This window comes from Aphelocoma coerulescens, chromosome 3 (assembly GCF_041296385.1).
Source record: "Aphelocoma coerulescens isolate FSJ_1873_10779 chromosome 3, UR_Acoe_1.0, whole genome shotgun sequence".
Taxonomy (NCBI): Eukaryota; Metazoa; Chordata; class Aves; order Passeriformes; family Corvidae; genus Aphelocoma; species Aphelocoma coerulescens.
The window spans coordinates 56,354,913-56,377,363 of NC_091016.1; the positions used below are offsets into that span (position 1 = coordinate 56,354,913).

The 22,451-nt window shown below is 35.8% G+C and overlaps 1 protein-coding gene across 6 annotated transcripts in view; it reads left to right on the plus strand.

The window, feature by feature from the left end:
• The window catches only part of FMN2 (formin 2), a 172,901-nt gene that overhangs the window by 142,531 nt on the left and 7,919 nt on the right, over nt 1–22,451 (plus strand). For 5 of the 6 annotated variants that reach the window (XM_069010364.1, XM_069010363.1, XM_069010362.1 and 2 more), the window contains one exon: nt 15,831–15,980. In XM_069010364.1, the coding sequence (XP_068866465.1) occupies nt 15,831–15,980 (150 nt within the window). Of the gene's footprint in view, nt 1–3,080; nt 3,135–15,830; nt 15,981–22,451 lie in introns of those variants that run through there. The other variant, XM_069010367.1, reaches the window with a different exon arrangement.

Sequence of the window (22,451 nt, forward strand, 5' to 3'; positions counted from 1 at the left end):
AAAACTGTTCATACTACACAAGAATCATGGTGATTTGAGAGATATTTAGCATTCCCCAAATAAATATTATTCATTAGGCACCATTTCTTCTGCTTATAAAATGTCCATTTTATAAAAAAGAATTAAAACCTTTCTTTTAATAAACTAATGGTATGTATAGTTAAATGTGACTTCCTTTGTAGAACTGCTAATAGATCTTCAAATATTTTTTGTGGCAAAAGGCAAAATACCTCATTAAATTTCATCACAGATGCGTGCAGTTGAGACAATTTCCAAAACTGGGAACCTCACTGCATTTGCACCACACGTGGTTTGGTCTGATTTTTTGGAAGAGTTCTCCAGCAGCAGTGTTTAAATGGGACAGATTTTTATCTGTCCCAGCAAGAGATCGAAATATGGTGCACAGCATTTATAGCCCAGGTTTAGTGAAACTCACAGTCTGCATTTGTTTATCCTTTGCTAAAAATAGCATTTTCTTTTTGTACTAGCTACAACTATCACTTAATACATACTAGTGAATATATCTATTATATATTCCCAGAATTATGAAGTCTCTCAATAAGATTCCTGTAAAAGATATCAGTATAAATGTTACTACTATGGGGTTTTTTCTACTAGTTTTTACTGTGGTTTGTTAGCCATTCAATGGTCTCAATGCCCGAATTTGCTACCTGCAGTATTGCCACAGGGCAGTTGACATCTTTCCTGGTACAACACCACATTCTCTCTCTATTCTCTTGGGCAGTGTACTAAAGATAGTACCTGAAAAAGAAGCCAAGAGGAGTGAGTGCCACAAGAACCTCCCTTCTTACTTGTACAGAGATGGTAGCTCCTTGAGTGGCACATCAGTGGTGTGGAATCATGGTGAAATAAATGGAACAAAAGAAGTGTAAGAGAATCACAGACAGCTGCTTTGAGTAGATTCCCTTAAGTTTAATTATAGAATTACAGAATATTCTGAGCTGGGAGGGACCCACATGGATCATCGAGTCCAGCTCTCAAACAAATGGCCTGTACAGGGATCAAACCCACAATGTGGGTGCTATTAGCACCATGCACTAACCAGCTGAGCTAATCTCAGGGTACTGCTGTGGCTTAGTATCAAACCTCTTGCTCAAGTATATGAAAGGCATTCCTGACATTTCTTAGGTTTGTTTAGCTGCTCGGTTACATAATTCTTATCTTTAAAATTTTCCTTCACAATAAAACTTTGAGAGAAGATGGTGCTTTTAGGAGATTTTTGTGATCTCTCACTGCTCTTTTAAGGAAAAATTTTTTCCTGTGGAAAATGGATTAGAATACTACTCCAAAGGTGACAGGAATCTAATGACAGTGGAATCAGCAATCTGTTCAGAAATCTTGTGATTTATCACTATTTTTTGATGTCTAATTCACTTTCCATTCTAATCTTTTTCCCTGACAAGACTGGAGCCATCATATAAAACTTCCTATTGGTTTAATTAGCATAAAGGGGGAATAAAGTAAACTGCTCCCTGGACTGTCATTCAACTTCCTCTGCTTCTTCTGACTTGTCCTAATTCTTTCTTCTCCCCCTATACTGAGTGTAGCAGCTCCTTTTACACAGTTTGTCTACTTCATTGCTCCTCCTTACTGTGAATATCTAGCAAGGATACTCAGACATAATCTTTCATGGAACACATAAGGAATTATGCTAGGACCACATTTGCTAGTATTTAGGTTACTAGTTATTATCTTCTTTCTTCCCTCCACCTTCCCACTGAAACTCTTGATCAGATTAGTGTTATTTGTTAAAGCATTGAAGACAACTTCATCTATAGTTTTAGTATTATGCGTAATTATTTCACTAAAATTTTTAATTTAGCTTGGAAATAAAATGCTTGGGATCCTTTTTGGCAGGTTTGGGTGAAAAAGAAGATGAGAGCTTAAGAAGCTAAATAAAAGATTAGTTGCATTTGACTAATCATAGGTAGATAGCAGTGCATAGGATAACGAGACAAGCAAGTAGTACAAAGGAAAGTGATGGATTAGATGGAGCAAAGTTAATGTGATTAATGTGCTTGGATTTTCCTTGTTGAAGTGGATGACTTCAGCCCATGTGTAAGTTCAGGTCTACTGCATGGAAGCATTTCTTTAGCTGTCATTAAAAACTAAGATTTTTTTAAAAATTATTTTCTTTGTTAGTTTCTCTCCATTAGAATACAAAAGTCCAAAAGAAAAGCTCGTACAACAATAACAAAAAAGGTTTCTGAAATGAATAATGATTTGGGGGAAATGCAGCAATGTGTATTTTAAAAAAGCTCAGTTGTACAATAGATGAGCTGAAATGGAAAGTTAATCTTACACACAAAATGAAGACAAAGAAAATGGAATGTCTGCTCCAGGGACTCCATACAGTGTATAGCTGTTCATTTGTCACAAGTGAGAAAATGTTTAATCAGTTTTGAAATGATGTATTCTCTCTTTATTTATCGTGTTTAGTGACTTTGAGAGTGTCAGTATGTAAAGTGTTTATCCAAGGAATGGATTTCTGGCACATGGATAAAATGAAAAGTGAAATGTTTAGCTCGCAATAGGCATATGTTCCAAGATCTCTCTGAGTAAGTATCCTGAGATGAGAAGAAAGCACACAGGTCTATGTTTATCTAGCTTACGCAGGCAGACAAGGAAGGCTCCAGCCTGGTATTAACACTGAAGTGACATGGAATGTCTTCACCAAACCCCAAACAATTACATCATTCCCTTAACAATATTGATAAAGTGTAATAAGAAAGAACCTGGCACTTTCCAATTAGATCCTCATTGCTAAATGCTTGAGAAACTGTGAAATACTTGTCAAGTTAAAGCAAAAAAAAAAACTCGTTTGGGGGGAGGTGAAAGAAGTAAAACAGAAAAGAGAGAGGAAGAGGAGGGGAAAGAGATGCTTCTGTATTTTAGGAGTCCTCAGTTTTGTGCACCTTTTTTTTTTCTTTTTTCTTTTTTTTTAATTTGAAATATCATCCTCTGTCCCAAGACTTGTACTATATATATTACTATATATATATGTTCTCTCTTTTCTGTATTTTCATTTACTTAGTGTTAAATATCTTTCATCTTTTCAGATGGGATTTTACTTAAGCAGCAAGAAAAAAAAATTGAAGTAGTATTGTTTCCAGGTATGCTTAATACAATTTCAGAATGAGACAGACTTATCATAGCATCCACAGCAAGTAGGAACCAAGATTGCAACAAAATTGTTGTCCAGATAATATGGTGAGTGATACCTCGTTTGCTATGCTAGGATGAAAAGTAACAGCAACAGCAGAAATACCATTTTGCAGACTTATAATCAGAAATGAGTTAGTTACTCCTCTTCTTGCACTTCATTTCTGAAGAACCAATAGCTAAACAACCTGACTGAAATTACTAGAAACAGCATTCAGTGAAGTTGGAAGTCCTAATTCTCTGTCTTGCTATCTGAACAGCTCTAGAGGAGTAGCATGTAACTTTATTACTTTCGTATAATACCTCACCCAGTATTAGGTTCTTGTCTGCTTAGAAGGCTTCCAGATTCATGTCTTTTTAAAAAGCAAATAAATCCAGACTTGTAACACTGGTCTCTCCTCCACTGAAATAGTAAAGATGGTGTTTTCCTTCCCCTTTACCTGCAAACATTTGTGTCTTCTTGGAATAACACTGTGGGAATTATTCAAAAATTTAATTGGAGATATTTGGTTTTTATATCCAAGACACAGTCAGATGATATTCAGTTTTTCCTGTTCTCAGTCTAACATTTGCTCAGAAGCATTTGATTCTAAATTCAGTTCAGTAGCACTGAAAATTTTTCAGTTACTCATATTCCATATAATTAATTTATATGCCTATGCCACTCCTGTAAGAGACAATGTATGCTAAAATGTTTAAGAATGCTAAAGTTTGGGGGTTTTGTTTCATTTTGGTTTTTTTTGTTGTTTGTTTGTTTTTTTGTTTTGGTTTGGTTTTTTGTTGTGTTTTTTTTTTAGTGTTTCAGGTAGTATAACCTTGCTTGAAGTGATAAGTCACTAAGTCAACAGTCCCATACACTGATGGTTTAAAACCGTTCACCTGTTTTTCCTGTTGATGCCTAGCAAGAGCTGGAAAGACAGAAATGCCACTTGCTGTCCTGGCTTTCTGTGCATCACTCATTTAAAAAAATCTTAGAACTTAATTTTTTCTTTAGCAAATCTCAAAGCATTATGAGAATATATATTTGTTTTATAAAAAGTCAAACAGAGGCCTTTTTGCCTTTTGACGTAAGTATCAACTGGGGAATTTAGGACGTGCGTGGCTTGGTATGAAATGCTCATCTTTCTATATTGGGATATTTTTATTTGGTTTATTTTATAATTTGCTTCCATTACTTGCACATTCCAGTGATTTTTGGGCTTTTAAGTGCTTTTTGAGTGCAGCCTCCCAGGCACCTCTTCTGTTTTCAGGGCTTTTAATAATCCAGTTAAAAATGTGTTGTTGCTTTCTTTTGCTGTAGCAACAAAATGACATTAATTTTGAAGAGAAATGTTTACCTTTAAATTGCCTGCAAAAAAAAAAAAGTATTCCTGACACAACAGTCTTTGCAGACTTCCATTGACTTCACTGAACATGAGACTTGTGGAGGAACAAAGGTTTACACCTGCTTATGAGCTGACAAGTTGATGACATTTAGAGAAATAGCAGACAGTATGGTACAATGGCACTGCTGAAAAGCAACACCTCGAAATGTAGCACCTAAGTCTGGTAATCCTTTAAAACATTAAATGTTCTTCCCACCTCACTACCCTCCACACAATGTTTTGGATTGTTTCCAAAAGTGAACTGTAAAGTTAAAGTGAAAATTGAGTTAATGATTGAAATAAACTGGTGAAAAGCTTAGAGTGGAAGAGGTATGTATTTAAAAAAAAAAAAAAAAAAAAAAAAAAAAACAAGCAAAAACCAACCAAAAAACAGAAGGAAACTTTTAACTGAAAGGCAAGAATATGCTATGGGACTCTGTCTTTCACTACCCTTTGGCCATTCATCTGTTGTTGGTTCCTTCACTGTTATGTCTCTTTTCTCACTGTGTGGCTCCCAGCATGCAGGCTGGAATTGCTAAGGGTAATACATTTCAGACCGTAGGTATACATTAGTTGGATCAGCAAAAAGTAAATACTTGCTGAGCAGAGGATATGTGTATAGAAGAAGCTTACAGACTGTTAAACAGTTTGGATCATTCTAGTTTAGTATCCTGTCTCTGACAAAATATCAGGACCAGTAGATACGCAGTAATGGAAACTTAGCCAGAAGTTTAGTTATGTCAGAAAGTCTCTTCTAAAATATGGGTAATTGGTCTTATCCTGAAAGATGAAGTTCTTGTCCTTTTCTGAAAATATTTGCCAAATGATACAAGTCCTTAACCATTTAGATGATTGATTTTTGCCTGTAAGAGCATTATCTTTTCTTTTAAAGATTTTGGCTTACTTGCTTTGAAAATAATTTTATTTTATTGGTTTGAAATTAGTTTGTATTTAATCGCATTCATTGCTAGTATGAACAAATGGGAATACAGCTTCTAACAGTCCGGGGTACAATTCAGAAATCTAATATTTTATGCAACTTATTCTAAAGTTTATGTAGAGGATTTATTCTTAGATCTTACAGTAAAAGATAAAGGACGTTAGTTTAAGGTGCAACTACAGTTACACTGCTAAATAGCATTGGTAACAATACAGCTAACACCTGGGTAACAATATAGTTAAAATAACTTGGGTCTGATCAACCCAAAACTAATGCTATGGCATCAAGCTGAGGATTAGAAAAAGAGAAAATAGAAGAATCAGGTAGCTAATAAAATTAGTGGGAAAAAAATACATGAATTAAAGTCTTTCAGTGTGTCATATATTTTTTGGCTTCCAGTTTATGTCCAGCAGGTGGTTTCACTGAGTAGCCCTCAAAAATTCAAGATATTCCTCTTGAGCTGTTGCAGCTGAAGTAAAACGCTTGTGTGCATGTATGTGTGATTAGCTCCAGTGCTGCCTCTGCATTTTGCATCAGCTTCTGATTGTGTTCAGCAGGACTTTTCTTTCATCATTGTCTACCTGAGCTGTTTGGTTAGATTGTTTCCTAAGACCTTCATAGTACAGTGTTCACATTTGCAAGTACTGTGATTTAAACGTGGATAACACGTCTCTTTTACTCTCTTGTGCTGATTTGCCACTAGAGTTGTTCCTGTCTTCCTTGCTGTATGTTAAGATTTACTTTAAGTATTACAATATTATGTTGCTGTTGTCATGTATATGCAAATGGAAAAGCAGAACGGCAGGGGTGGTATTTAATTAGGTCACAACTGCTGTATTAACTCATCTGGGAACTATCCAGTAATAATCTGTACAATATAGGTCATTCCTTCCATAACAATTTCCAGCTGATGGAAGGCTGCCATCCACAAGCCCCTCCACGATATAGGGCTTGCTTCAGCCTACTGCTGAAACTCCATATTGCTTCTCATATATGGAGATGAGGTGACTAGGAAAAAAAGCATTGTCTCTTTACTATTCCTCGGTTTGTTCCTCGGCCTCATTGCCTTGTTTCTTGACTTCTTCGACAAGCCAGTTCAGAAACAGCTTTACTGGGCCAGATTCCTTCTGTACTATGTCTTAAATGAGGGCTTCTCATGAGATAACCTCACCTGCTTTTTTCTCAGCTGCTGCCTGAAAGATAGTTCTACCTTAATCAGTCTGTGGAGGAGGTAAAACTTCCTGCTTCACCCTAAAGAGAACAATTAGGGCGTGGTCACCCCAGACCAGAAACACTGTGAAGCCTTCATGTAAACCTTGGAAGGGATGGGAACAGCTCCTCCAGTCATGAGATAATTTTCTTAGGTCAAAGGAGTATGGTTTGTCTAGCTTGGCTTGGATGTGTGAATATTGATGATTCACAAATCCAGAGTGATGTGGTTATTTAATACAATAGTTCTGTTAATTCCAGTGGCTGCCACCTTTTCATTTAGACTTAATCCTTGTAGAAAATGTTGCCCATTTTCTGTACTCATCTACACAAAGTTTCCATCATTTCTATGAAGAGGATATATTGGGATAACTTGAGAGTTGAATTTTAAGTGCTTAACATTTGAAAAATCCAAGTAAAGACCTTTCCAAGCTGGTGGTTCATCAAGGCAGATTTTGAAGTCTTTCAATTTCCTTTCATGGGATTTTGTCATAATTGACTAAGAATATGAAAGCCCCCATGAACAGCTCTGTTTTCAGCAAAGGATGGATTTCTTCTATTCATAGTTGTGCTGGCCTATGATGATATTAGTGGATGCATGTTAAGGAGAGAGCTCTTGCACACTGAATTAAGTAAGAACACTCTCTAGAGCAACCACAAAGCGTTAAGGTGAAACTGCATCAGACAACATTTAAAATGCTGGGATGTTCTATAATACCCAAGTGTTTAATACCATTTTTATTTTATAAAGAATAATAGCATTTTTATTCTATAAAGAATAAAATTTCAAAGAATAGAAACTGAAACCTAAGTTTGACTTGAGCACCGAAATAGAAATTATTATGATTATGCCAAAAAAAACCCTGTACATTCATTTCACATGCTATATTTAGAGGGTATTTTTGTCAATACACATATATAAAATTTAATCTGTGCTGAATTTTATTCTTAATCTTATGTGTACCTGACATTTGGTAAAGCATGTGTGTGGTTTCCATCTAGATATCTAAATAATCTGCTCTAGATTTAAGAAAAAATATTATTTCATTATGTAATTGTTAAGATTTTTTTAGATAACCCTGACCTTGCCTTTTCATGAATTTCAGTTATAAAAGTGAGCCACACCATGGGAGCAGGCAGATTACAAGGCTGAGGCTGTCATCAATAAATTGAAAAAACATAACAAGCTTTTAAGACAGTATTTAGTGCACAACAGTTCTGCACTACTTCCAAATGTAATTATAACCTCTTTAAGTAATAATGGTTGCTCAGAAGGCCTCCAGTGAAGATGAGGTGTGTTAATAGAAAGATCTGAATCCAAGATGGGCTTTCAACATGAGGCTTTTAGCAGTTTCTTACAGCACTGAGGCCAGCAGCTTTTGTGTCAGACCACTGCTGTTGAAATTCATTCTACCACTGTATTCTGTGTCTAAGGGCACCTTATTATTTCTTCAAGTTCAACCAGCTAAGGGTTATTTAATATCTTTGAAGCTCACATGTTTGTCTTTTTAAGACAGAAAAATAGTTTTCTCTTGGATATGTTTCTAGGCCTGACTTTCCAGTGCACAAAATTACACGGTATTGTTTTACACATGCTCATATTGCCTATGTCTAGTTTAGCACAGAGCTATCCATACGTCTGGAGCAGCTTAGCTGGCAGGCATGGGCATGATATCCACTGTAAGATGAAATTAAAAGCATTAAAGTCCAAGATAGAGAGCCTAAACATTTATGCAAAGTATTCAGATAACAGCAGATTGCAGCAAACACCAATGCATCTAGAGAACTTCAAATACGTCAAGCCAAGATTTTGGGAGAAAGTTTGAAATTAGTTAAAATTGTAATTTTAAAATGACATGGGAAAAGCATATGCAACTTAAAAATGCATTCAAAGAGTCATGCTAAAAAATGCTTGGGTTTTTTTCTATTTTTTTTTTCTCAGAGTGGCCTGTTAGAATACAGATGTCAGAGGCAAGGAAAAGACATAAATTTCTGTTTGTAATGTACTATCTCAATTCATATTTTGTTCTGAATAATATTCTTGAATAGAGACATAACCTTTAAATATGCACAGCAGAATTTAGGTTCACATAAACCCCAGATACTGGGTGAGATGTAGCTGACATGCTTTGCATATGATTTAGTGAAGGTAGTAAAACTTATCTCTAACCTACCTTTCCTGACCTTTGATTTTCAATTAGCTGGAAACTGACTCAGAAAAGCAGAATGGCTTTTTCAGCACTGTGGGTTTTTTGTCGTTAGAAAAGTTCTTTGCCAAGATAGCTCCCTCCTGATGAAATTTAGCACCTAATCCTCTGCCACCTTGGATAAAAGATGGCATTGTTTTATCAGTGGAGCACTTGTTTACATCACAGTAATGCAAAAAAACCCAGACTCAACCCAAACACACAGAGGGACCAGGTTAGAGCCTGTTGTTTTAGAGAGAAAGAGAATAAAAATACGGAGAAAAAAATAATTAAACCAGTGAGGGAAAATCTTGCAGAATACTGTTTAAACGTAATATCAACTGTGATCCCTGATAGCCTGCTGTTTCCAGAAGATATAAGGAACAGTAACTGTTTAGGCAAATGTCATCACACCCAACGAATAAATCTTATTCTGGACCTGATAAAATTATTTTCTAAAAATAGAGATTTTGAACATCTCAAAATTCACCTTTTAACAAAAGTATCATTTGGTTTAGTTATGGCCCTTTTATTTTGCTGTTTTGCAACCTTCTGTTAGGAGGCCCTTTGTTGGTGAAAGACAGGACTAAAGTAATACTCTCCCACTGAAGGAAGTAAATAGAATGGTCTGGAATAACAGTTTAAATTGAGGTTGAAATGGCAATCTGATATGTGAAGGGTTTATTCACTGTTAACACCATGAGATCATTGGTCTTCCTAAAATTTTATTTTTCCCAAAATGTTTGAGCGCAAAGCTTTGGTCCTGATACCTGTTGAATTTAACAGTCTATGTCATAGTATATGCTCTGTGCTATGAAACAGTATTCAGTTACAGGGTCTGCTGCCATTGGTGTAAAATATGGAAGTTCTGCATTTGTGTTACTAATCATTGCATGCAACTAATAATATTGACATTACGTACAACTAATAATACTGATCATTGAAGATGAACATTAAAGTTGTAAAGCATTCCTAGTATTGGAAAGGAGGGTGTTAAAATTCTCATGAGTAAGACAGACTGGCCTGTCAAAACATAATTTTCTGTTCTTCATATTGGATGCTTTCTGTTGAGCTTTTGTTGGGAGAAAAAAAAATGGTACTTCAAAGGTAGAGGGATTTCTTTGCTCTTACTGAAGCTGCTAATTTTCATATGGTTGGAGCAATAAAACACTTTTTGTTTAATATGAATTTATAAGAGGCAAGGGATTAGACATGAGGGAGATGACTTAGGATTCAAAACATTGCAAATGTTTGGCAGGTTTTTTTTAGAGGGAAGGAAAAATCTCTTGAGACCATTGTTTTCTAAGGAACAATATTACAAAATACATAGTTACACAATATAAATTGGCAAATGAAAGAAGAGATTAATGATTCTGGCAGCTAATTTAAGCTGGAATATCATCTCAACTTTCTTTTTAATATAAGAAAGTTACTTTTCTTCCTTTATAAAAAGGGGGGAAAGTAAAAGGACAAGAAGAAATTTCTTACCAGCATTTAAGTACTTGTTATCTTGAATGAACCTGTATTTATTTTTTATATTTTCTCACTTATGATCATGCAGAACAAGAGACAGCACTGAGGAGAGGCAATTAAACTTTTTTTTATATAAAAGGAAAGAGTAGGTGAAGAAAGTGGTGCAAAGTTACAGTGCAAAGAAGGACCCTCAGCAAAATACATTAATAGATAATTACAGCCTTCATAGGACACTGTGCATATAAAGTTTCCTAACAGTCTTGTGCTATCTCAATAACCAGGATTCTGTTTCTCTTTTATTTTACAAAATTTTCTATGACCTTGTTGGACTGATTGGTATTCTGTCTGAAGATTAACTCTTGGTATTGCTTTCAGATGTTGAATACACTTAGAAAATACATACAAAGCCTTGGTCTCTTTATAAAACAAAACAAATACTAATGTGATGATTCAATTATCACAATTATTAGCAATTATTATCAATTATTAGCATCCAGGAAGCAAATACTGTTACTTAGATTTTGTACTCATCTTTCAAATGTAGTCAACAATTCAGGATCAACACTCTGAACAGGCTTACGTGCCTATCAATTCAATTTGGCTTTAAATAAGACTCATGTCAAATTGAAAGTAGTATGAAGCACATACAAGCTTTTCTTTCCCTTTTACCTTCTTTGTTTTGGTAGACTATGCTTAGTTCTAAATTTTATCTGTGAGTTTAATCGAACTAAAAGGTACTTCAGTAGTTTCATTCAGCCTGATTTAGAACTGCTTCTAAAACACAACTGCTTCGCAAAAGTAACAGATTAGCACCATTTACATTAACTGTTCTTAATCACTGATGTACATAAGTGACGCTTAGAGATTTATAAAGCCAAAATAGTAAAGAATATCCATGTTGCAACTTCAACCAAAAGATGCAGTCTGTTAAACAGTGCAGAACAGAAACACTTCTTTCTGCTTTTAAATCCACATTGAAGCAAATCTTTACTCTCTCAGGTGATTTAGTTTGCTGCATGGGAAAACCAGATGCAAGTGTGTTTGTGCATGTGTTCACCATTTCTCAGGAAGGTCAGCCAGGGCGTGTCTGTACCTATGGTTACTTCGCTATTTGTTTGGCCAAGGAAGCCTGATCAAATAATGCTGAGATGAAACTACTGCTGTCTATTGCTTAGTATTGTTGATTTGCTTTTGTACATATTTATAAACCAGCTAATGCACCCCAGACAGCAGGTTTGAATCTGAATTATTGTCTGCAACTTTTTGCTAGTTGTTCTCAGAATGGAATGGGGAAAAAAAGTTGAATAATCAATAGCTGCTCTTTAAATATTCCTAATGGATCAGATCTATTAGCTAGTATTGCTGTCAGTGAGCCATTTGCAATATGAATAGCTTCTCTTCTTTTTCATATGATTAAATTTGGCTTGGCTTTTAGTACATCCATTCCTTTCTTCCCTCCAAATAGAAAAATCACTTTCATAAACTCATAGTTATACTCAAGGGAGCACACATAAAAGTCCAGTGATTCATTAATCAAATTTCCACATTTGAGTAAGCAGTGAGTTTAGACATCAGTCTGAAGTGATTTTTCTGAATTACACAAACTAAAGACATTATAAGATAAGAAAGGAAGAAAAGGAACTAACCATCTTTCTTTCTTTCTTTATTTCCTTCCTTACTTTTCAGAGATAAGCAGCTCTTCCATTGTTCTGAGAAAGTTGGTGTTACTTAATTCTCCTTCAGGGCCAGCTTGAGGGGTATGAAACCCAGTCTGAAACCTGTTTAAAGAATTCTGGCTTTTGCCATGTCAGGATAAGACAGTAGTGTGAACAATACTGTCTTATTTTAATCATGCTTGAAAAGTCAGGCTGTTTGAAGCAAAGGCAATGACCTCCTTTACCTACTTTAATCCCTGAAACTAAGTTGCGTGCCCTTCCTTCCCTCTTCCATGACTCAAACATCTCCAATGCACATTCTTTTCAAGACTCTCAGAAAGAGTATGGATAAGTATGAACTTCTCACTTGAGAAATGGACACTAAACAAGCTTTGCAATACTTGTTTCAAAATAAATATTTAATTTTGCAGATAGATGAAATGAAATTCAAAGAGGTCAGATGAGTTTCCCAAGGTTGTATGATGCAGAAATTAATTTAAGTATAGGAACAAAAGGCTTTTGAGCTCCCTTATTTGGTCCAAAATGTCTATGTGATGCACAGTTAGGAATAGTGACAATAGTATTTGCATATATTTTGTTTCAAAATCTGCTGAAGAATGAACAGGAAAATTTGAATGGCTTGCGACAGAGAAAAGCACCAGAAATATTTAAGATATTTACTGCCTGGCTGAAGTCTGAGAGGATTGTATCTAGTCTTGGGGCTATGGCAATGTCATCCAAATTTCTCTTTCTATTTAAAATGCATGTCCCCTCCTGGAATTAGCCTTGAGATATGTCTAGTTTGACATGTGTAAACATTTCCAAATCAGGTATTTAAAGACCATGGTAACAGGATTTATTTCTGCCCATGTTTTATTATTTGATGCATTTGGATTGGCTTTATTTGCTTTGTCTTTCATGTGTGAATTATGACATTTTGTCTTGTACTACAAAAATGACAGCATCAAATGTATAGCAAGCAGTTTCCATATGTCTTCTAAATGCACTCTAAGAGACTTTAATGCTAAATAAGGGTAGACCTCTCTGGTTAGAAAAAATGTGGTAACTGTCTTGACTGTTTGATCTGCATGTATAGAAAAAATTATTTGATCCATAGAGATTTGTGCCCTGAAGTATTATTGTGCTGCAGCTGATGTCTTTTGCATTGTTACTGGGCATTAGAAAGGTGTGACATACTAACAATGACAACCTGCTATGCTGCTGCTGTTTCACATTTCACAGACAGATAATTTTCCTTACCTCCCAAACTAACTGCTAGGGAGTCAAGCAACCTGTATGAGCATTTCTCTGCTCTCTATAAACCTAGTAATTATGTTACAGCTGTTAGACACAGCTGTATGAATGTGTAAGATTGCACTGGTTATACAAGTGGTCCTCAGGGAGATTTTCAGTCACCAGAGAAAGAACCACTGGTTATCTCCTCGTGCTCTCAGAGGATAGTTGGAATAACTGAAGAGTAATGGGAGTCTTTGCACCTTTAACAGATGTTAGTGCTGTTTATCTGTTGGTTTTGATTGAGCATTCTTGTATATGGTATGAATTTCATTTTGATTGACTTCCTGTTTCTTGGGATGTTTTCCAGTCATGGAATTCATTATCTCAAATATAAAAGCATTATTTAGGATGGGCCATTCACTGTCAAATTCTTTTCTCATTATTGTTATTTGCAAAATGTTATGAAGACACATTTCTCAAAACAAGGCTTCTTATTTGAAATTTTGTCTTTCTCTGTTTTGCAAATCATTAATGGATTTCATTCCATTAAACTCCAAAGAGCTTCTTCAAAAATAAGTCATTGACTCAGCCGACGCCTCCAGATTTCTCTCTTGTTCTTTATTCCTCACGTTCCTCCAAAAATATTGTCAGTTCATTCTGAAAATTCAAATGAGCCTTTGATATGAGTTCCCCACTAGCCAGCTACAGAGCTGTAAGTCTGGGGGAAGAGACTGGGAGAAAAAATATCTCCCTGGTATATTTGCAGTCTTGCAAAAAGTTTAGAATATGTGACAATAGGAAGAAGTTTGAAACATAGTGCAGCTGACTGCAATGTCAGGGATATTCTTTTTGAATGATTCTGTGGAATCAGAGGATAGATGATAAATACCTTCCCCAGTATAAAACTGTGGGGAAAATGTAAATAAGTGAAATGGAATATTTTAATCAGTAGGATTACTCATTAATAAATAATTGGAAAAAAAACCCAAGCCAAAACCACAACAGAGCCAAGCCCAGAAAGAAAGGCATTCTCTTTATTGACCAAGCACTGAGTTACAGAACAGAGTGCCATGGTAGGCTAACTGAGAGAGCTGAAAAAATGGCATGATCAGGTGAGGTGGCATTTGAGTATCGATGTCATGGGTCAAAAAATAAGGATGTTTTTGTCTTCTATATTTTTAAGTGCTACATCTTTGTTACTCAACAGCTTCAGTTTGCTTCAGCGGATGGAAAAATAAATTGCAAATTAAGAGAAAAAATGTGATGTAAAATTTGGTGTAAAATTTGATTGGTAAATTTATGTTAAATTTTTAAGATGCAGGCTTTTTTATTCAGCAACATGATAATATATATAGATGCTTGTTTTTCAGGTTAGGGAAAACAACTGGAATATTCGGGTTTGAGAACTAAAATAAACATTTTCTTGGAGAATTTGTGAGATTGATCCTCTGAATGGTTGAATCTTTGTACGTTGTTGTCACCATCATAATCCATGAATGAAGATATAACTTCTGTGGCTAAAATTACATTTCCATCCATTTAACTGGAATTGGATTTTTACTTGTAATTAAAGTGATTAAAACTGTGATGAATGCTTCAGAGAAAATTATAGGAGCAAATGAATTATAATAGATCAGTGAGAAAAACACCTACAATTATATTTTAAGAGAGAGTTTTCTATTGAATTTTTCATAAAATAAGCGATTCTCCAGTGGCTTCTATGTTGAGCTTCAGATCAGGAAAACATTCTTAAAATTTCCAGTATTTACAAAATGTAAAGTGAAAAACAAAATGGAATAGTAGTTAATCAAGCAAGATTTCTAAAAATAATTATTCTGTACCCTCCTGTAACATTCCTGAAATAAAACAGAAACCATTCAAACTCAGAAATACACTAAATTTTCTTTGCAGTCACAGTCTGCATTCAGTGTGGGAAATATGACCTTTGCATTTCAGGAGTAGTTTTTACTTGAGGAGTAGCTTATGCGTTTGCTACACGAGCTTTACTTCTGCTGTGCTCAGAAGGGATTGTTGGATTGTTCTGGTAGAGTCACAATGGGCACCTGTTTTCTAGCACAGCTGCTGCTGGCCAAGTTTTCTGTTGCGTCATTTCTTGTTTAGTACAAAGCAGGTTTGAGTTTTAATGTTTCTGTGTAGTCTCCAGCCTAAGCTATTGTGTTGTAGCACAGATCTAACAGAACCTGAAGAAGTTTATTTACAGTCCTTTATGGGCTTTGACTCTGTGTTTTGAAAACAGCTTTAAACACAACAGAAAAGCAGTATATGGGTGGGTGTGGATTTCTGGATTTGCAGGGCTGCAGACAGTGTGTTCATTTTAGCTTTTGAAATGGAAAATTCTTTGGTCAAAACTAGAAACTGTGATAAATCCCAGATCCCAACTTTACTGAAGAAACATCTTACATTGTGTACCTACTTCTGTATGAAGAGCTCAGAACTGTTATATTTTTATATTCTTTTATTTTAGATCTGCTACCAGGAATAATTAAATAATATGTCAGCGTCAAATAAAAAAAAATGCCTCAGTGGGTACTGAAGCATTTGCTATTTCTGCTTTCTTTGACAGCTTTTTGGAAACGACAGCCTATTTCTGTATGAAACCAAAAATGGGCGAGAAGGAGGTGTCCCCACATTCTTTCTTCAGTATTTGGCATGAATTCAGTTCTGACTTCAAAGACTTCTGGAAGAAGGAAAACAAACTTATTCTTCAAGAAAGGTACATTTGTTTGTTTGTTCAAAGGCTTTTCTCAAAGAATGTTATTGGGAGCAATCGCACAGAAACCAGTCAGCCGCACTTCATTAGCACACAGCCTATTGAATGCCTTTTGGAGTTTTCTCAGGTTTTGTTTTTTTAACAGATCATGACACCCACCCCCACCACCCCCAACCCCAAGTCATCCTAATTTTTGAATGGGATTTTGATACTAGTTTGTGCTGAAGTTTTTTGGGTCCAGTGTTTTTGGCAGAGCATGTAACTACTATGCTGCTATGAATCTGAGGAATGGAAGGCTTGTTTTAGGCCTGAAAGTTGATTAAAGATTTTCCATTAGTGTATTTAGTCAAAGAAAGTCAAGGCATTAAGACATGGCATTGCGGAGATTGAGACATTCCTGACATGGCATACTGTAAATATTTGTGTGACGATGTTGGGAAAAAGGAAGACAGAAGGAATAAGTCAATTGACCCTGCATTAAAAAAGGACTAGGACTGAATCATATTGCAAATCCCAGCCCTAGCGATGGGGTACACAAGAGTAAGTGTGGTATATACGGCATGAAGAAATGACACAATAGCTTTGAAAAATCAGCCGTGGTGTCTGGTCCGTGTTTTAAAAGAGTTATGAAGTCTGTACTCATCTGCATGCAGATAGTCTATTGTGGTCACCCTTTGTTTATAAAAATTATGCCAAGAATTAATCAGTTGTTTAAAAAGTAATAAATGTCATATAAGGAAAAATTAAACAAGTGCAAACATGTAAATTCTAAGCATTGTTATATAATCCTACAACTGTTAGCAACTCCAGTTGAAGCTGCATCTGAGCCTGAACATTGATGGAATTGAAGCTTTAGATTCATTAAATTTACTTCAGCCTGTTATTAGGTAAATTGACAAGAACAGGCCCTTTTTTCAAATATGCTCATCCTATGTAATTGTCACTGACATCTGACTACTGGTTTAGAAAGTTACTGAAAACTTTCCTGAGGCATCTATATAGTCAATGTCATATATACCATATATATATTTGCTGTAAGTGGGTACATTTTGGAACAAGCAGTCTCACAGTGAAAAAATCTGGATTCTGCTATCATGGCAAGAGCATGGTGCAAATGTTAACACAGTACAGCAGATCTCTGGGGATCTATTTCATATTACTGACTGGATGGATTAATTTTATGTAATTAAGTGTATCTCTTTGAAACAGATTTGACAGTTAAATAATATCTTTGGTTTGCTATGCAGGGATTTAGCTGCCTAGTTAATACAGGTTAATTTAGTCTTGTGTATTTTATAGAAAAGCATTTAAGAAAAATGTCTTTTTATTTCAAAATACTAAGCTATTTTCCTTAACCCAAAAATCCTCCAGAGGGTTCTCACTGTAAAATAGTTTTCTTTAAAAGACATTAACTAAATGAGCACAAAACTTCTTCCTCCGATTTTTCTTAAACATCTAAAGCTTAAGAGAAGAATGGGATTGAGATACGATCATTTGACCCTCTTTGAGTTCAATCTATGTGTATACTAAGAGGATGTGTTGAAGCAACAGAGAAAAACATGGTGTCTGCCAGCTTGTCCCTTCTAGAGCAAGGATGTTTTTAGCCTGAAAGGAACTGAACATGTATAACGTACAAAATGGCTGCAGGTGCAAGAAGTGACAGGGAAGGGAAAGGACAGTGAGAGGGACCTACAGTAGGAAAAGAAACTGGGACATCCCTTGGAAGAACAGCAGGGAGATCCAAATCCAGGCTCGGAACTGGTGGTTTGAAGGAGGTTCTCCCAGAGGGACAGACAGGACTGCGTAACTTCAGTCCAGGAAATCACTGAGATTAAGACTGAAAAATGATATATCCTGAAAATCACAAGTAGATTTTTGTTTTGAATTTTAACTTTTACTTGCCTCATCAAGTTTAAATCTTCTGCTCTATTTCATTTGTTCAGGTGAGGCAGGGCTTAGACTTAGAAAAAGTCTCAGCATTGCTGTCAAAGGTTAATATCAATATCATCAGGTCATAGGTACCAGATCAGACCTTACTAGAAACAGATCAGTGATATGGCAGAAACTCTTATGCAGGGCCACAGTTCCATCCTCCCTTTTCTGGGTGTGAGTGAGGTGCTTACACTTGTTGGTCCTCTCCAGCTCTGGATGTGTTTCCCTCTCTTCAGACTGTTTGCTATTCTAGAGGGCCCATGCAATTCAGTGAGGAATGGGAGAGCTGGAGGAGGAAAGACTGAGGGGCAGATATATGTGTCCTGTAATGTATATGTATGTATAAGTTATACAGTGCTCATAAGCTCAGTGTGGCCCTTGCCTTTACTAAGAGTCATGTTGCTGAACAGAGGCTGTGTCAGCAATGCCAGCAGAGGAGAGTTCATAATCAAGATCAACACGATGGTAAAATTCTGTAAGTCCCTGATATCTTGCATCACACTAAGCTTGAGAATTTTTTTTGGCTGACTTTATTCAACCCTTTAACTCCCACGATAAATCCTTGACACATTAAAAATAATGTATAAACTCAGAAAAATGCACTCGCCTCTCAAATGCAGAAGTTGCCCATTCCCGTAAGAATAGCAGTTAAGCTGGCACCTGGTGTGTCACACTGTGTATATCTAGATGAAAGGGAGATTCCTGGCCAGCATGTCTCCACAGCTCATTGATCTCCCTCTGCATAAAGACTGGTATGTCTCCCTACAGACTCCTCGGCAGGATGATTTAAAACTTGCTGTTGAGCAATTTAAAGTCTGGCATGGGATATCTGTATGTTGCACAGTGAGGAGCATATTGGTAAGCTGCCACTTCTGCTTGCAGAGGAGGGCATTAAATCCCATTGCACGAGCAAGGTCCTCTCAGACCAATTTAAGGGATGTTTTGTTAACGCTTATAATATGAACCAGTGATTCAGACTTGAGAGTGAGAAATCGAGGGACATGGGAATAGGTACTTGCAAAGAAATGCAGAGATGGAAGAAAAGAGAAGAAAAATGTATATGGAGTTGCAACATGAGAGGGAAATGATGAGCATGTGGAGTATGTTTAGTAGGGTAACATTTTGCTTGGCATGGTTCTGTAATGCCAGCTAAAAGCTCCAGGTGTTATGTTAGTGAGTAGTCATGGGTAGATACATTTTCTGAGTTGGGAGCTTTAATCTCAATGTGTTTATTACACTCTAACCAACTGAGCTGCATGCTGGTAGGCTTGGGTTTACGACTCGTAATGACATTTCAAAACAGAAGACAGTTTTACATGACATTGAATTGAATAATTAATGGATCTTCAGTTTTTGGGAGTATTTCAAAATTGTTATATTTAATAGATTTCTGATGAGAATATACTATTATGGGCCCTGGAAAATCTACTTTAAAAAGCCTAGACACACCAAAGATTCAGCAACTAGGAACAGTCCTGTGAGGCAATACCTCAAAAAGAGACCATTTGCTGTTCAGATAAAGAGGTTGCTCAACATTTCAGTATGTTTTTTTTTTTTTCTTCTTCCTTGTGCATTTTTGGCAATTAGTCTTTTTTTTTTTTTTTATGAATACACCATTGTGTTTTGGTTAGGGAGAGGTGAACAGAACATTCATTTCTTAGCACTGCTTTTGAAAAAAAAGTTTGTGGAAAAAAAGCAGCATTTGGAGATAGGTTTCTCAGTCTGGATCTTTGGTGGAAAATCCTTTTGAATACCTTAGTCTAACATTTTTAAGCAATTCTGTGTTTTATAGGACAGGAAAAATATTTCCATTTGCAGCTATGAGCCAAGTGGTGCTTACAAATATTAAACAAAGTGAAAGATCTAGTAAAAAACTAGTTCCAAATGTGCAATATTTCCTAATTTTTGTGACTTCTGTGATGTTGGATTCCAGAATGGCCCCCACACAAACAGCAGAAGGGCTCTTCAGTAGCATCTATCTGGTGATGGTGGTGTATCATGCTGGCACATTATGTTGCATCCTAGTATGTGTGTTTTGCATAAAAGAAGGTGGATACCAATCATCATTTCATAATTAAGTTTACAGACTGTTTTCATAGCTGTAGTGTCAGATTGGGTGGGATAGTTAAAGCCATAGTGATATAGGATACCATCATTCCTACCATGTAGTGATCTTTTCCATCTTTTTTCAACCTTTTCCTCTTCACCACCTCTTGAATAAAGAATTACATTTGCCTATGATAAAAACAGGGCCAACATATTCAAAAAATACTTGCATATTGGTGAAAATAATTACATAATTAAAAATTTTAAACAGACCTTCTGTCACTTTTTGTACTTGTTAGTGTTTTCATTCCCAGGCAAAATGATCACTTTGGCATTTGAGGTGCAATAAAGCATTGTAATGTTTTACAAATGAGCAGCATTTGTCATTAAATGCTAGTCCCCAAAAGTTTGAGGTGGTCATAAAGGCTTAAAATCTACTGTAACCCGGACTGACCCTGAACTACTGAAGATGTGAACTTCCTTGCTCACTGGCAGTTTGCTAAACCAGTGCGTGGAGTTGGCATAATGGCAACATCCATTATGTGTAAGTGCATGGCTCTGGGCATGTTTTATGGTATCAGTATAGGGAATAGTCTAACATCAGGGCGTTTTATTACATGTTTGAGAAGAACCTTATTGTGTCTGCAGTCATTTTTGAGTCATTACATAATGATGGATGGGCACTTTTTACCTCATGCAGCAAAGTTCAAGGCCTCTTACTTTCCCATCTCCTGCACTGGAGATATCTTAATGTTGTGGCTCTTCAGCTGACTTCATTTTTTTTTAATTTTCTCTTCACTAATCTCTTCTATTCACTCAATTCTCATATTTGCTTGTACTACCAGTCTTGTAGCTACCAATTATCCAATGTAGTAGCCCCAGCATACCCAGTGTAGCAACTCTTCTGTCCAGGGAATGTTTCCATATTCTCTTTAAGTTTTCTTTTCCATGTAGTCTGTTTACTGAGACTTTTTGTATCCTTTTCTACACATTGTTTTTTTGCCTTCATTTACCCCATCTGCTGCTTAAAAATGTTTTACAGCTAACACAGAGTTTCACACTTCTGTTCACTCATGAGTTTCATTTCTTTTGCTAGCTGATTACAAGTTTTACCTCACCTCTGGTCTTCTTCCTTTCCCTTATCATTTCCTGTTGAGTTTCCTAACAAAATAGCCCAAATGTAGCCAGCTTCTTTGTAGAGCAACATGACTTCAGTTGCAAGAAAAACAGTGGAAGGTGATAACTACCTTTTCTTAGTTTAATTTCAGTCTTGATATGTAAAGTCTGTAGAAAAGTGATTTCCATTTTGCCTGAAGATACAGCCTGAAATATTGGCCACTTTGACAATTCGTTTACAAAGGTCATGAAATGTATTTAAGTGGGTATGTGTATGTTTGCATTTTATTAGAAATATAGCCATCCTTAACAGTTCAATTTTTTTTATTTCATTACATTTTCAAGGTGAAATTCTCTTTAATGTTAAAATTATAATTTTTAAATCATGCTTTGCACAGTATTCTTCTTTTTTGTATTTATTCACATCTGTATATCTCTGCACAGATAAGAGCCGAACCCCTAGATCACCAAGAGTATGATTGCCAGAGAACAAAGTGAAACTAAATACTTCTGAATTTAAATACTTTCAGAATATTTTTAAGTGTTTCGTGAACTGCAGTGTGACTCTGTAAATGGGAAAGTCTGATTTTCATTTCAGTTGGCCTCAAAGCTTTATTTTAGGCCCATTTGACATGATGCACACTAAAAAAATACCGAAATGTATTCCCCAAAGTCTACAGTGTTGACAGAGGAGGTAGCTTATTTAGGGTCCTGCTACAGCTTATTTTTTTTTTAAGTTTCCAGATTAAAACATTTTAATCTATTTGTCTGTGGTCCTCTGAGTGAAATTATGATTAATCACTGTGTCTTTCCAACAGCCACTGTCTGCCTCCTGGTCCTTGAATTAACCATGCAAGAAGCTGGCAGGGTTGTCATGATAGTCCAATACATTATTTCTCTATTGGTAGGCAGAGGTTAGATTTCATCAGTTTGTTTGAGGGGTGCAGGTACATTACAGTGTACTTCATATCTGTATAAAGTCTTTGCAGTCAGTTTCTGAATCATATCTGTGTCATGACTTCAACCCTATTGGCATGAAAGTAAAAGGTCTAAAGTTTTTACTTCACTTTTATGTTGGGAATTGTAATTTTCCATTCTGGGTTTTATGGTTCAGTTTCTCCCTTAGCAAAAAATATTTTCAATATTTTAGTCAATGAATAAAATGTAGGAACATCACCCTGGCAGAGTTTAAGGAGAGAGTTTTAAAGTTTTCTGCCCTTGAAATCGGAAAGATGTCTGGCGCGTCATAATTTAGTGGAGGATTTTTTATTTGTTTTTATATGTAAAGGTACTATTATTATTATAAACAAGTTTAACTCAGTCTTCAACCCAGACAAAGCTACATAAAATATTTTGGCAACACTCCTTTTATTTAGCTGA